Raw genomic sequence first — 16160 nt, 5'->3', positions numbered from 1 at the left:
GAAGGTTTACGACAAATACGATAAAGCACAGAGCAACAACAAGTCAGAAAATCAAAAACATGTCTCAAAAATGAAACGAGCTGTTACACCTGAGACTCATACTGAGTCATGTCAGTGATTACTTCAGCTGTTTCCTGGAGTACAGCTCCTTCCTGAAGGACTGAACGGGTGGAGGCTAGGATGGAGGAGCTCTCTGACATCCGGCGCTGGCGGTCCCATCAGGCTAAAGGACGCCAGCTGACCTCAGTCAGGTGGGCTGTGTTAACAGTGCTGGTTTCAGACAGTGTTCCCGGGCACATTGTGGTCCACAGGTGTCCAATAAAGGAGTGCAGCCTCGTCCCACACACACACTCTGGTGTGACGCACTGCAGACCGTGGGGAAGTCTTTGTGTTGTTTATGAAGTACTCCACAGTCTTTTAAAACCTCTCCCATCTTTACCTCTAAACATCTTTACATCTTTACCCCTAACCCTACCCTAACTTATTACCAGCTGAACCGTCTTGCTTTTTCAGACATTTTTGCCTTGTGCCAACTTTATTGGGACCTGCAGCAAGCATCAAATTTAATATGTCTCACTTTAAACATGTGTTATTTCTGTTCTGTAGTGAATTGTAGTGAATCTTGCCTCATGTGACTGAAAGTCTTTAAATATTTCAAATTGAAAGACCTTTTGTGGTTGTAACAGTCTCGTTTCCTCCGGGTTAAAAAAGGATTCTGACTATGAAAGCTCAGCCACCGGGATCAGTCAGTTGTGCTGCCGATCGTGGACTAATAGTGATATCACGTGATTCCTGCAGTAGAAGGAATTGATCGATCGATAGATAGATATAGACGTCACACCTGAGTCAGCCAGCAGGGGGCAATGCTGTCCACCTCTTCAGCATCATCATCAGCTTTTACAGAAACACAAACATCAGAGACTGCAGACTGCTCTGAAAGCAGCAGAAGGCCTTTAATCATTCAAATGTAGTCACACCATCAGAGATAACATTATTTTGACTTTATTTTGAAAGACAGGAGCAGAAACCTTTATTCATGCACACAGAGATGAGTGAGAGCAGCTTTCAGGGCTCGGCGTTAGCTGTGACTTCTCTGTGCTTCTGCAAACAGCAGCCGAACAAACGCCACACAAATCATCATTTAAGGGTTTTAGTTTTATTTAAGCAGCTGCTTCGAGGAAGGCCTTCAGGCTTCTACAGAGAGTTAAACCTCAGTCACATATCAGCTCAGACACAACGTTCAGAATCAGAGAGGCTTCCACTTCTTATCCATAACCGAACCTCCAGAAACCCGACAGAGAGAAACCCGACAGAGAGAAACCCGACAGAGAGAAACCCAGTCAGAACCTGCCTGAGAATCTGTCTGATTTAAGTTCGTGTCTGTGATGCAGAGACAGCCACAGGAAGCTGCTCACAACTTATTTTATTTTGAAAATCTGACTGAGAACAGCAGAAAGAGCTATGTTGAAGCTGTAGTGTGTAAGTGTGAAGTACACGTGGGTTAAAATGAATAAAATCTTCATGTTTTCTCACAGACACTGGCCTGAAACATCAATCACTCCCTCAGTGCAGGTCTCGGTCAGTCTTCAGGTGTTTGTGATGCGTCTTTGCTGAGATGTGACTGATCAGCGATCGATCAGGCTGAATATTCATGTTTGATCAGCAGCTGGGATGCTGCAGGATTTATGGGAGCTTCGTGATCGATCAAAGGTCGGGATGTTGGATCTTTAAAGCTGAAACTGATCGATTAATTATCAATAATGTAACAGAGTGAGGAGGACTGGCTGATTGATCAGTGAGCATCAGTACTGCGATTGATGAGAAGCTGCTGTGGTTAAAGAAGACTCAGGGGGGCACCGCAGAGCTGCTCAGGTCGCCCTTCAGTGGATGCACCACCACATGACCGCCAGCGATGCCAGTACACCAATCACAGAGCTTGTTGCCGAGGAGGGGGCGGAGTTACACAGGTCAGAGTTGCAGCACTTGAAGGTAAAACTGGAAACCTGGAAGTAATTGATGATGTCACAAATCAATGATCAGACAAAATACGCACAGCAGTAGGAGCACATTCATAATCAATACACTGATTCCTCTTTGTTATCGATCACACTGGAGTTTGGACTCCAGAAACCTCAAGAACTGCAGGAACCTTCAGGAACCTTTAAGGCGGTTCTGAAGGAGGGTTTTGAACGTGCCAGAGGAGAAGAGTTTACAGCAGCACTGCAGTTATGTGCAGTGTTCCCTCTAAGCTGCACGCGTGCTGCTGGCACGTCTCTGCGCACAGAAAAAAATCTAACCTGAATTGAGATTAAAATTAATACTTTAACGATTCTGTTTTGCAGTGTCAGTCAGTGACTGGCTGCTCCCGTATGGGATCAGAACGATGCCACCTTATCCCATAGTCCAGCCAATGATGCGATTCACATTCGTATATACGCAGCTAATCAACGTGGTTGACAGGCTCTGACAGCGTCCTTATGTGCCGACACCGGTGTTTTAGCAAAGCGGCTGATGTGGAGTGAAGCCACGTTAATGACAACGTGTACAACCACTGGAGATGTGAGCAGGACAGACGAACAACTGAAGTGTGGACTTTATACCAGTTTTTAAATTGTGTTGATCGTAAAACCAGAGTTATGATAAAATATCTGCAATGTTTGTTTTTCTTCCTGAATACTGTCGTTGTTTATATTTACTGCAGGAAGAAACGGTACAAACGGCGTTTTATAAGGAAAACGCTCGAAAGCCTGTGAACAAACACCCCCCCCCCCCCCCCCACACACACACACACACACACACACACACACACACACACTCCAGTTTCAAAACTGGAGTTCAAGTTATTTTTACTTCCAGTAGTGTTAACTACTGGAATTAGTGTTAACAGTAGTTAGTGTTAACAGAAGTTAACACTAACTCCAGTAGTGTTAACTTCTGCTAGTGTTAACATGCTGCACAGCATGTTAACACTAGCAGAAAAAGTCCTTGCAGCTAAAATGTCCCAGAAATAAAGAAATGTTAAAACTCTGACATGTCCTTAAAGGATCCCTGGGATCAGTCAGTGGGCGCTAATGGAAACATTTTTTTGGGAAAGGTTCACTTCAGGCTTTTAATGAGCCACATGAGGTCAAAACATTTGTTCTGTAAATAGTTTGAAATGTTTATTAAAAAACGCCTTGGCTGCATTTTTACATAAACAGCTGCAAAAAACTTTGTTGTTTGCATAACTCAGTAACTTTTTTGAAGAAGTAACTATATCATTAATTGCCCAACATTGGTCATTATTTACTGTATTTGCAGACAGAGTTACAGACTCTCTCCCAGACCACAGACTCATCATACAGTCAGAGCTTTATAAAAAAAATAAATAAATAAAGTTGTGTTTTCAAAACTGGAGTTCAAGTTATTTTTACTTCCAGTAGTGTTAACATGCTGCACAGGTCACGAACAAGATTGTTTTTTTAATTTTCATTGTAAGTGGGCTAAAGCAGTTAATTAAAAGTAGTCTAACGTAAATGCTGTAATTTGATTATTTTAATAAACATGTAACTTGGATGATTCGATGCTGGCGTGACCACAGTGCACACGTCTGCTGTTGCTCACAGTGGTCCAAGGGACGCTCAGTTTGTGTGTTCAGACACATGAAACATTACAGGGAACATTAGAGGGAACATTAGAGGGAACATTGGTTATGTGATGTTATTTCTTCAGAGAAATCTCGAAAAACTGAGTTCAGATTTTTTTTTTTACATTTTGGATTTTGTATTGTTTGTTCAGCCACAGCTCTCTGATTTTTACAGGTTTGTGGGGAGGACTCATGAAGCATAGACTGATTATTGAAAATGTCTGTGCGGGTTCTCTGTGGCGGTCTTAATCAATCATTTTACTGTGAAAGATGTCACTGTGCCACTGCAACACGTCTGACCACCATGCCATCCTGCTGGCCTCTTGATAGCTAGTCATTGATGGCTAACACTGTACAAACTGGAACAACTATCACCGGACTCTCCCAAATTCATCCTGGGTGATTTCAACCACTGTTTCCCTGACAAGTCGCTTAAAGGATACCAACAGTCTGTTACATGCAGCACATGTCAGGGGAAGACTGGATAAATGCTACGGCTCTGTATGCATTTAAAGCCCCACCCCTCCCCTCTCTCGGCTCAGCAGACCACCACACCGTCCTGCTGGCCCTGCTTACAGCCCAGTCATCAAGAGGATTAGAAAGGTCACCAAAAACATCGAGCAGGGGACAGAGGAAATTATCCTCACCCTACAAGGATGTTTCACAGCCACTGACTGGGACAGCCTTCTTTCTCCCTCTGATGACATCGACAAATAAGTCAACACGGTGACATCATACTTCTCCTTCTGTGTTGACAACATTATCCCCTCAAAAACAGTCTCCATCTACCCCAACAACAAACCCTGGATCACCAAGGAGCTCAAGGAAATCCTTAATAAAAAAAAGAGGACTTTCTTCACGGCTCTGCTCTGGATAAAAAGGAGGTCAACAGGGAGGTCAACAGGGAGGTCAACAGGGAGGTCAAGAGGGCCATAAGAACTGCTAAACTGGAGTATAAAAACACTGCTGAAAAAAATTCACCACAGCGGACCTCCGCTCACCCTGGCAGGGCCTCGAAACCATGGCCTCTGTGAATGCTGTGGTCACCACCCCCAGAACCATCCAGGTGGAGGGCAGCAACCCCTCCTCCCTCCCTGACGACCTCAACACTTTCTACTCCAGGTTTGAGACAGACAACATGGCCCAGCTTGAAGAGTCCAGATCCTCACTCAAACCTGGCAGCTCTGCACTCACCTTCAGGACTGAGGAGGTGGTGCAAGCCCTCAGGAGGAGCAGGGAGAGGAGCTCACCTGGCCCTGACAACATCAGCTGTCGAGCTCTGAGGCACTGTGCAGGGCACAGGAAGTGTGTTACGGACTCTATTTCAACACTCAGTCTACAGTCACACCGTCCCCCAGCTGTGGAAACACTCCACAGTCACACTGTCCCCCAGCTGTGGAAACACTCCACAGTCACACTGTCCCCCAGCTGTGGAAACACTCCACAGTCACACTGTCCCCCAGCTGTGGAAACACTCCACAGTCATCCTCATCCCCAGAAGAAACAACGCAAAGTCTCTGAATGATCTTCGTCCTGTGGCCCTCACCTCCCTGGTGATGAAGGCCATGCAGAAGATCATAAAACAGCAACTGACCCCCTGATGGACCCTCTCCAGTTTGCTTACCGTGCACACAGAGGTGTCAATGATGCAAAAATCTTCATCTTGGACTCCATCCACAAACATCTGGAGCTCCCTGACTCCTCCCCCAGACTTCTGTTTGCTGATTTCTCATCAGCGTTCAACACTCTGCAGCCTCACATCCTGCCCACTAAACTTTCCTCCCGATTTCACCTGATGATCAGCTGATCCTGTGGATATTGGACTTTTTGACGAACAGGACTCAGAAAGTTCGGGTCAACAACTCTCTCTCCGGTCTCCGTTCCACCTCCACTGGCTCCCCCCAGGGCTGTGTGCTCTCCCCCCTGCTCTTCATCCTCTACGCTGATGACTGCAGATCCACACAGCCCAGCTGTCACCTGGTTAAATATGCTGACGACAGTTCTCCTGTCACTGCTGTCAGGCCCTCACAACACAAGACAAGATGGCGCTGGAGTGACGGCAGCCTTTCCAAGTAGCTCTGCAACACCGCACTTTTTCTTAACTCTTAACTTTTTTTTAGACTAGGCTTTCAAACTTTATTTCACCTTCCTCTAGTTACTGTACTTCTACCTCTTAGATATAGCGATACAAGATGGATAATGCACTCTTTAAAACTTCTGGAACCAGCTCCTTCATCTACTCGAGAGCGGAGCTGCTGGCTCTAAGAACAAAGGGACAGACCGGCATGCGACACAACATCCCGGCTGAGATAAAGAGGAGCTACAATATGAACAATATGAGGGAGGTCTGGAATGGTGTGAAAACCATCACAGGCCACAACACCAAGAACAGCACAGTGGGGGGGACTGTGGAGAAGGCAAACGAACTCAACAACTTCTTCAACAGGTTTGACCAGCCCACAACCCCCCCACCCTCACCCTCACCTTTACTACAGAGCCCTCTCCCCACTCTCCTACCTCCCTTGCTTCCCCCCCTTCCTGACACTATGATGACACCCCCCTCCTCCAATCCCTCTCTCAGCAGCAGGACATCTTCCCCCCCCTCCTCCCAATCATCTCCCAGTGTCACAGTGGATCAGGTCAGGAGACAACTGAGGAAGCTTCGCCCCAGAAAGGCAGCAGGTCCGGACAAAGTGTGTCCGAGGATGCTAAAGGCGTGTGCTGCTGAACTTGGGGAGCCTCTACAACGAGTCTTCAATCTCAGTCTGCGACTGGGGAGAGTGCCCACCCTATGGAAGACATCCTGCATCGTCCCGGTCCCCAAAAGGAACCGGCCCAATGAGCTGAATGACTTCCGACCAGTGGCACTGACATCACATCTTATGAAGACTCTAGAGCGGCTCTTCCTCAACCTCCTCCGACCACAGGTACAACATGCCCAGGACCCACTACAGTTCGCCTACAAGGCGGGTGTCGGAGTGGAGGATGCCATCCTGTACCTCCTGCATAGAGCCCACTCACACCTCGATGGGGGAAAAGGCACGGTCAGGATCCTGTTTCTTGACTTTTCCAGTGCCTTTAATACCATCTGGCCCTGTCTGCTCCAGGAGAAACTGAACAGGATGGAGGTGGACCCCTGCCTGGTCGCTTGGATCTCCGACTACCTCACCGACAGGCCACAGTACGTCAGGCTGAAGGACATCACGTCTGACACTGTGGTCAGCAGCACAGGAGCACCACAGGGAACTGTGCTGTCCCCTCTTCTCTTCACCCTGTACACCTCTGACTTCTGCTACAACTCTGAATTATGCCACATTCAGAAGTTTGCAGACGACACAGCCATCATGGGGTGCATCCGGGATGACCAGGAAGAGGAGTACAGAAGTCTGGTGAGGAACTTTGTCGCATGGAGTCACACAAACCACCTGCAACTCAACACCTCAAAGACTAAGGAACTGGTTGTGGACTTTGGGAGGTCCAGAGCAGGTCCACTGCCGGTTCAGATAGAGGGGGAGGAGGTGGAGATGGTCAACAAGTACAAGTACCTCGGGCTGTGGGTGGACAACAAACTGGACTGGTCATGCAACACAGAGCACCTGTACAAAAAAGCCCAAAGCCGACTGTACTTCCTCAGGAGGCTGAGGTCTTTTAACATCTGCAGGAAGCTCCTGAGGATGTTTTACCAGTCGGTGGTTGCTGGAGTACTTTTCTATGCTGTGGTGTGCTGGGGGAGCAGCACAGCAAAGAAGGACTCATCCAGGTTGGAGAAACTGATCAGGAAGGCTGGCTCTGTGGTCGGCATGAAGCTGGACACTCTGGTGACAGTGGCAGAGAAAAAGACACTAAAGAAACTGCTGGACATTATGGACGATGCTGGGCATCCTCTGCACATGGCCATAAACAACCAGAGGAGTCTGTTCAGTGACAGGTTGCTTCTCCCAAAGACAAGAACCAACAGACTTAAAAACTCCTTTGTCCCACACGCCATCAAACTGTTTAACTCCTCTCTGGAGGGGAGAGGGAGGGGAAACAGGAGGACAAAGGAGGGGGGGAACAACTAAGCTGTAGTGCCTCTTCACTTCACTGTGCAATTACCTTTTGTGCAATACTTTTTGTTAATAGTCAACGGTGCAATAGACTCCATACTTGAAATGTGCAATTCACTTGTATTTTTATTTTTGTTCCTATTTATTCTATTTATCCCCTTTGTATATTTTATCTATATATGTCTTTGTATTTATATATGTGTATATATATATATATATAATATTCTTAACTCTGTAACTTCTGTCGGTGCTGTGCTTTTTGGAAAACAAATTTCCCAGAGGAACCTACCCGAGGGATTAATAAAGTTTTATCTATCTATCTATCTACACCACGGGCTGCTCTGCAGGAGTTTGTAGAGTGGTGTGACAGCTCCAAACTTGAACTGAACGTGAGCAAAACCAAAGAGATGGTGGTGACCTTCTCCAGTAGGCAGAGGGATCTGGCTGCTTCAGTCACCACCACCAGCCATAGGAAGCCAGTGTCATCCAAAATCATCAACGACCCCTCTCACATTCCTCACCACGCATTTCAATAGCTCCCCTCTGGGCGACGCCTCCGCTGCATTTCCTGCAGGACTGAGAGGAGGAGGAGCCACCTTTGTCCCCAAAGCAGCTCTGCTTTTTAAATCCAGCCAATAAGACCATTTCCCACACCATAAACATAAACTTCTCTACACTCTTTTATACTGCTGACACTTTACTCACTTTTAGTCACTTACAGTTATTTATTCACCTATTCAGTCACTTTAATTTTAAAACGGTGTATGTATTGTATATATGTATATATATAGAGTGGTGTGACAGCTCCAAACTTAAACTGAATGTGAGCAAAACTAAAGAGATGGTGGTGACCTTCTCCAGCAGGCAGAGGGATCTGGCTGCTTCAGTCACCACCACCATCCACGGGAAGCCAGTGGAGGTAGCTGAGGAGTACAAATACCTGGGAACCATCTTTGACAACCTCCCGAAATTCTCTGCCAACACAGAGGAGATTCTCAGGAGGTGCCACCAACGGCTCCTTAGGAAACTCAACTCCTTTGGAGTCAGCACACCCGTCATGATGACTTTTTACTACGCCTTCCTGGAAAGCATCATGACCTCCATCAGCTGCTGGTTCCCCTCCCTCAGCCTTACAGGAACAGACTGCAGCGCTCTGCATCAGTGTGCTCTACAGTCATTGACCTGTCTGAACTCTGGCAGGTTTTCAGCCAACAGGCCTCAGACAGGCAGCCAAAATCATCAACGACCCCTCTCGCATTCTTCACCCCGCATTTCAATGGTTCCCCTCTGGGCGACGCCTCCGCTGCATTTCCTGCAGGACTGAGAGGAGGAGGAGCCACCTTTGTCCCCAAAGCAGCTCTGCTTTTTAACTCCAGCCGATGAGACCATTTCCCAAACCAGAAACATAAACTACTCTACTCTCTTTTATACTGCCGACACTTTACTCACTTTTAGTCACTTACAGTTATTTATTCACCTATTCAGTCACTTTAATTTTAAAACTGTGTAATTTTAAAACTGTAATTTTAAAACGGTGTATGTAAACTGTCATTCTTATTACCTGTTGCGCCCTGTCCTTATCTTCAATGTCATGCTGTTGTATCTTAATTGCCCCTTGGGGATAAATAAAGGCTTTCTGATTCTGTACTGGTGTCAGTGGATGCTCTGATGGCACAAAGAGGAGCTTCATCACATCAACATCAGCAGCAGAACAGAGCGGCTCAGTCTGAGGCCTCAGCACTGATGCTAGCTGTTACCATCAGCATAATGACTGGAGTTCAAAACCAACAGGTTATTCTATTCAATTCAGATACTTTATTGTCCCACAAGTGGAAGTTTGTTTAGCAGCAAGGCAACAATAAGAGTGAACAAAACAATAACCACAACAGCAACCACTTCCACTCTAACCCTAACATAGTTCCACTGAGGCTCAGGGGTTAAAGGTCAGAGGTACCTGGGGGAACATCTGTGCCAGCCGGCCGTACTCACAGTCCGAGTACTTCATACACTGACGGTACGTCATCCCACCTGCAGGACAGAAACAGTAGAAACATGAGAGAACCTTGGAGGTGAGAGCTGCTGGAGGATCAGACGTGGAGCGTCCGGACTTACAGAGGTCAGGAACAGCTCTATAGGTGAACAGGTAAAAACAGGTGTGACTGTACCTCTCTCCCTGAGCGTGAGGCAGGCGTCGTCATAGCTACACTCTCGCTCTTTGGTGCAGCTGGCTGTGTAGTCCTTACAGCTGTAACAGCGGATGGCTGATCCTGAAACACACCACACATCTGGATTACAACATGCCCACTCAGGGCCCTGAAGGCCATCTGAGTGGGAACAATGATCAGGGTCCAGGTCATTAGGGTCGTCAAATAATTACAGGCCGAACAGTTTCAAATGTTTGGGAGGTAGAACATGTGTGTTCCACTGAAGTCTGACATCACTGAGCATGGAAACTGTTGAATGAGAAAGAAACACAGTCGGACTTTCAGCTCTGCAGACACTCCAAACATACTGAGTCAGGTAATAACATGTCATCACTGACAGAGGCTGATTATTCCCATAGAGCCCGTTCCTGTCACAGTACAGACTTCCTGTTAATGAAACGTTAACTGTAGACTCTACATGGACCTGCAGCCTCCTCACACCTGACCGCAACATCTGTGGTCACATCTGCAGTTTTATCCCATCGATCAGCTGAACCCGTTAACCAGACTCAGACCGATTCACCATCAGTGACTCTGACTGTATCAGAACTCAGGCTTCACGCCAGACCCCAGTTTACTCAGAACAATCAGACCCTGGATATGCATATGGTTATCCAGTCAGAGAGCAGTGCCCTCGTTTAAAACCAGACCCTATGTTTATAAGTATATATGTATATGTTTAAGTATATGTATATAAAGTCTGCAGAGTCAGACGTGAGTGGATCAAACATACCCAGTCCGATCAGAGTGCAGCAGATCACCAGACAGATCCCCAGGGAGCTCTTCATTTTCATCTCTGCACAGCTCACAAACTCATCTGTCAGAATAACAGAGCAGGTCCACGGCTCATCCAGCAGCAGCACTGATGATGATGGAGGAGGAGTGATGACTCTCATCAAGGCTGAGTGCAGCTCAGAGGCCACACCCACTGGATGGAGCCTGTGCCATCATCTTATAAACAATCACATGCATTATTTCCATGGGTCTGCGGTCTGCAGTCATCATGAACACCAGGCGTGTCCTCAGTACCAGCAGTCACAGAACCTCTCAAACGTTCGGTCCATTTCTTTGGTGAGTTTGTTCCACTGCAATGTTCAAACTGACACGCTCAGCAGGAAGTTTACAGTCTGCAGTTTCTGTGTTCGTACAAACCAAAGAATGAAAACAGAGAGGTGAAAGCACCGAAGCATTACTGTCTCTCTGTGGGAGCTGTGGTCAGAGGTGGGCGAGGAGACGTGACTTACACCAACTTTCTGCTCGACCTTTCACATTTAACCTCGAATCAACTCAAACTGCTCGACCGTCTCCACGAAGCTTTCATGGTTCAAACCTTTAACATATATCAGGGGTGCATAATATCATATCAGGCCTCACGGAATAAAAATAATGAACTAGAACAGTTAAAATTAGAAAAAATGATCCACGATTTGGACGCAATAATGCAAGGGCTCCCTTTTTAGATAAGTACAACACTATTTGTGCATTAAAATATGAACTAAATCAAATACTAACCAGCAACATTAATAGAGCGTTCACCTTTGTAAGACAGAAGTACTTTGAATTTGGGGACAGGCCACATAAGTTGTTAGCTAGACAGCTAAAGAAGTTATGACAGAATGAGTCACAAAATTAGATCACGCAATGGAAACCTGGTCACATCACATAAAGACATTAATGATAACTTCAGGCAGTTTTATGCATCTCTCTATACTTCCACTGCAGGGCCTAAAGATGTGCAGGACTTATAAGTGTGACCTCCCTGTGTTAGATCAGGTGGATCGAAGATTTTGAATGCCAAGATTACAACTGAAGAAATCATTAAATCTATTGGTTTATTAAAAAATGGAGTCCAGGCCCAGATGGGTTAGGGATGAATTTTACAAACAGTTCAAGATTAAACTTGTTCCATATCTACTTAAACTGTACAACCATGCATACAAAGTGGGCACTCTACCACCAACATTGAATGAAACAAAGTCTTGGAGGAAGTGGGATCATACAGACCTATTTCTTTATTAAATTCAGATTAAAAAATCCTGGCTAAAATACGAGCGAGTAGACTCAATATGGTAATAGATAAACTGGTACATCCAGACCAAACAGGCTTCATACCAAATAGGAGTTCCTTTAATAATCTTAGGCGTCTATTTAATATAATTTACTCCTCCAAGGTGCAACAGGATCTACTTGTACTTAGCTTAGATGCCGAAAAGGCATTTGATCATGTGGAGTGGTCCTATCTCTTTGCTGTCAGAGAAATTTCAACTGGGACAAGATTTTATTTCCTGGATAAAATTAATCTACAAGAACCCCACAGCCAGAATCCTTACAAACCAAACATTATCAGTTTAAGCTCAGCAGAGGGACACGTCAGGCATTCTTAGTCCTGTTCGCTCTGGAACCCCTGGCACAGTTCGTACTCACCCTGATATACGTGGCTATGACACAGCATATACTCCTAATACTATATCGCTCTATGCTGATGACATTTTACTATACATAACAAAACCCCAAACCTCCATCCCAGCAGCCCTCTCCGTTATTGACAAATTTGGCACCTTCGCCGGTTACAAGATCAACTGGAGAAAAAGTGAAGTATTGCCCATTAAATTGGAAAGCAATGAGTGGCTTGCATCTCTCCCATTTAAAATAACTTATGAAAAAATTACACATCTGGGCATCACAATAACAAGAAAATATAGTTCCTTAGTGAAAGAAAACTTTCTCCCTCTACTGGAGAAGCTAAAAAACAACATCCGGTATTGGAGGACACTCCCTATCTCATTGATAGGAAGAGTGAACTCAATAAGGATGGTATTTCTGGTATGAGTATGCCTGTTACATCTAACCCCTCTTTCCTTCCATCATGTGCAGATGTAGCCGTCAACGTGTGGCAGGAATTGGGAATTCGTAAATTAAGACTTATATTCAAATGACACCTTCATGTCATTTCAACAATTAATAGATAGATTTGGACTACCGCACAGCCATTTTTTTAGATATCTTCAACGACGAAATTAAAGAGGAGTGGGAAAAGGAATTTGGGATTTCCCTATCGGAATATTTTTGGCAGGAGGTCTTACGCAACATAAATACGCTTTTTATTAATTCCCTTCACTGTTTAATTCAGTATAAAATTGTACACAGGTTACATTACTCAAGGGAAAGACAAAATGTACCCAGACTGCTCCCCCCTCTGTGAAAAATGTATGACACATTATGGAAATCTGTTACATAGTTTTGCACTTTGTCCGAGGCTTCAGGGTGTGACATTTTTACTTACCTGTCTAACATTTTTAAAAACAAGATTGAGCCAAATCCAACAGTAATTATCTTTGGGATCTCCAAAGAAACACAAAGTTTACAACATTCTCAAAAAAGGTTTGTGTCATATGCATTGATCATCGCAAAGAAACTGATCCTGCAGCTTTGGAAAGGCAAAGAGGTTCCTGTGTTAAAGATGTGGCTTGCAGAACCCAGAAAGAGTCCCAGAACTCTTCACCTTGAAAAAATAAGATATACCATGAATGGCAATGTGAAAGATTTTGAACTAATCTGGCACCCTTTACTTGCATATCTTGGGAAAATATAAATGTTTGGCAGTCGGGGGATCGGAGCCCATAGAGGGTGTTTTTTTGTTTGTTTTGTCTTGTTTTGTTTAGAGAAAAAGTATAGCATAAGTTCTATTAATTTGTAACAACTGTGATACTTGCTTCTAATAAAAGATATTTGAAACAAACCTTTAACATATATAATGATTGCTGTGAAACTTTAAAATCAAAAACTTTTCAAGATGTTTCTGAAAAACGATCCATTGAAATCTGAGGGAATGTTTGAAACTGAATATCTGAAAAACTATCAAAGATAAAAGCCTGAAACTTCACTGCTCATCAGAATAATTTGTGATTTGGGACGTCTCTGAGCAAAGGGCTTTGATCAGTGGTTGTTGACAATTGTTGACAATTCAGATTTTGACTGATTCTGATGAAAACTCCAGGCTGTTATTTCTAGGGTGTTTCAGATATTCTTGTGCAGACATTTTCAAACTAATGACCTGAAAGTAGGTCGATGGACTGTTTTTCAAGGACACATATCTAGAAGTATTTGATGTATGAAGCTGAAATTTCACAACACAAATTAGTTCTGTGAGAATCTTATCGAACTACGTCAAGCCTGAAATGTTTTAAAAATGTACTGATTTCAGGAAGAATGACCACCTGCACAAACCTCAGGTCATAAATCAGGGGAGTATTTTACAGCCTGAGCTCAGAGCTGCATGTGGAGCCTCTACAGAGTAACAGCATCTCAAAATGGCCTTAAAGCTCATGTTCTCATGTTTCTTTGACTAATCAAAACCACAGTCTGAGACTACATGTTATGGATCACATACCAGGTAAGAGTAACTTTCATGCCCCCCCCCCCCCCCCCCCCAGTTGGAATGATGGCCCCCCCATCCCACAGGGAGAGCACAGAGAGGCCAACCCGTCATCAGTGTTTGAATGCCGCAGAAACGTTGTTTTTTTAAATAGTTCCTTTTCCTTCATCAGCTCATCAACTCTAGTAAATTGAAAACATTATGAAAGAAAGCAGCTTCACAGATGTTCAGGATCAACGCTGGTGATGCCTTTGTCTCCTCCTCAGCCTCAACTGCACACTCTAGCCCAGGGGTCCCCAATCCCAGTCCACGAGGGCCGGTGTCCCTGCAGGTTTTAGATGTGTCCTTGATCCATCACAGCTGATTTAAATGGATAAATTACCTTCTCAACATGTCTTGAAGTTCTCCAGAGGCCTGGTAATGAACTAATCATGTGATTCAGGTGTGTTGACCCAGGATGAGATCTGAAACCTGCAGGACTTCGGCCCTCGTGGACTGGGATTGGGGACCCCTGCTCTAGACTCTCAGTAGGAGTTAAATAAGAGTGTCGCTGCACGGCCCTGGGGCTGATGTGATGGTGGCGTTCGATGACAGTCGTTTAACTCAGAGTGGCAGAAGAAGAAAAGCTCAGTGTTGGTACTAGAACACTCCAGAAACAAACAACAAGCTTCATTGAAAGAGAAACAAAGAGGAGAGGAGGTCAGCGGGCAGCAGAGACAGAGAACAACAGCCAATTCATGGCCTGACCACAGCGGCTGCTTTGTTCTCCAGCATCAGGCCATCAGCCCCTCATTGAGCATTCATGTCAATCAGCTGCTCCACCCGCAGAGCAAACACGCTGCTGGACAGGTACAACAGGGTTCAAGAACACAATGGAGAAATGCACCAAGCCCCCAGTATGTCAGTCCTTCATATACGTTCAACAGACACACGTGCTCAACACTGATACCAGATATGTCCCATGATGCTTTGGGTTTTAGACCAGGTGCAGAGCTTCAGTAACACATGATCAAAAACAAGGAAAACACCATAAAAATGCAGAGTAATTGATTTCCACGTTTTTAGGGTTGTTGTTTTTGTTCTGTATAGCCAACACTAGGGATGCAACGATACCAATTCTTTCAAACCGATACGATACCGATATTTGGATCTGAGTACTTGCCGATACAGAGTACAAAAACCGATACTTCTACCACACACACACACAAATGCAATAAATTGGAAGAAAGGTTTTATTTTATTCTCTGCCGATAAAAAATAAAATCTTATTAAAAATGACCACAAAAAAATTTCAAGTGAAAAATAAACACTTCTGTTAAATTATTGCAGAGTCTCCACATTTTAATTTAACAAAATATTACTGAACTATTGGCACTGTCTCGAGCTTTCAGAATAATAAATAAACAAATAAATTAATACAAATTAGGTTTGAAAATAAAATAAACTTTTAAATTTTTGCAGAGTGTCCATATTGTAAACAAGCAAACAAAATAACGAAAGTATTTGGCATTGACGAACAAACTCCCCATCTGCCCGTGGATCATCATCGTCGCCTAACCCTGATCATCATCAGGGTTAGGCGACTGTGCCGCCTAACATTGTGCCTGTTTAGCATGGGATGTCCCCCTAGTGGCCAATCTAAAAAACTACAACAGAAATGACAATCCACCCTCTGATTAATGAAATAAGTTAGTATCGGTTCATGGTATCGGTTAACTTTTACGAGTATGAGTACACACACATTTTACAGTATCGGCCCCGATACCCGATACCAGTATCGGTATCGGTGCATCCCTAGCCAACACTGAAAACATTGTCATCTTTTCACATTTCCTCTTTAGTTAACCCGTCAGTCTAAGTTTGCTCTTCATCATCATCTTCCTCTACCTCTGATGCAACCGTCCGCACTG

At 44.7% G+C, this 16160-nt stretch overlaps 1 protein-coding gene across 1 annotated transcript; it reads right to left on the bottom strand.

Annotated features, from left to right (window-relative positions):
* Positions 1–922: 922 nt before the first annotated feature.
* cd59a (CD59 molecule (CD59 blood group) a) lies at positions 923–10774 on the bottom strand. Its single transcript, XM_085133183.1, has 4 exons — positions 10609–10774; positions 9837–9938; positions 9626–9699; positions 923–2003 (listed from the first exon to the last, which is right to left on the bottom strand). Exons 1-4 carry the CDS (start codon positions 10769–10771, stop codon positions 1881–1883), a joined length of 462 nt encoding a protein of 153 aa, XP_084989309.1. The 5' UTR covers positions 10772–10774; the 3' UTR covers positions 923–1880.
* Positions 10775–16160: the final 5386 nt, after the last annotated feature.

The sequence above is a fragment of the Neolamprologus multifasciatus genome, chromosome 15 (genome assembly GCF_963576455.1).
Source record: "Neolamprologus multifasciatus chromosome 15, fNeoMul1.2, whole genome shotgun sequence".
In the NCBI taxonomy this organism is placed as follows: Eukaryota; Metazoa; Chordata; class Actinopteri; order Cichliformes; family Cichlidae; genus Neolamprologus; species Neolamprologus multifasciatus.
This window is presented reverse-complemented; position numbering and strand designations above follow the sequence as displayed.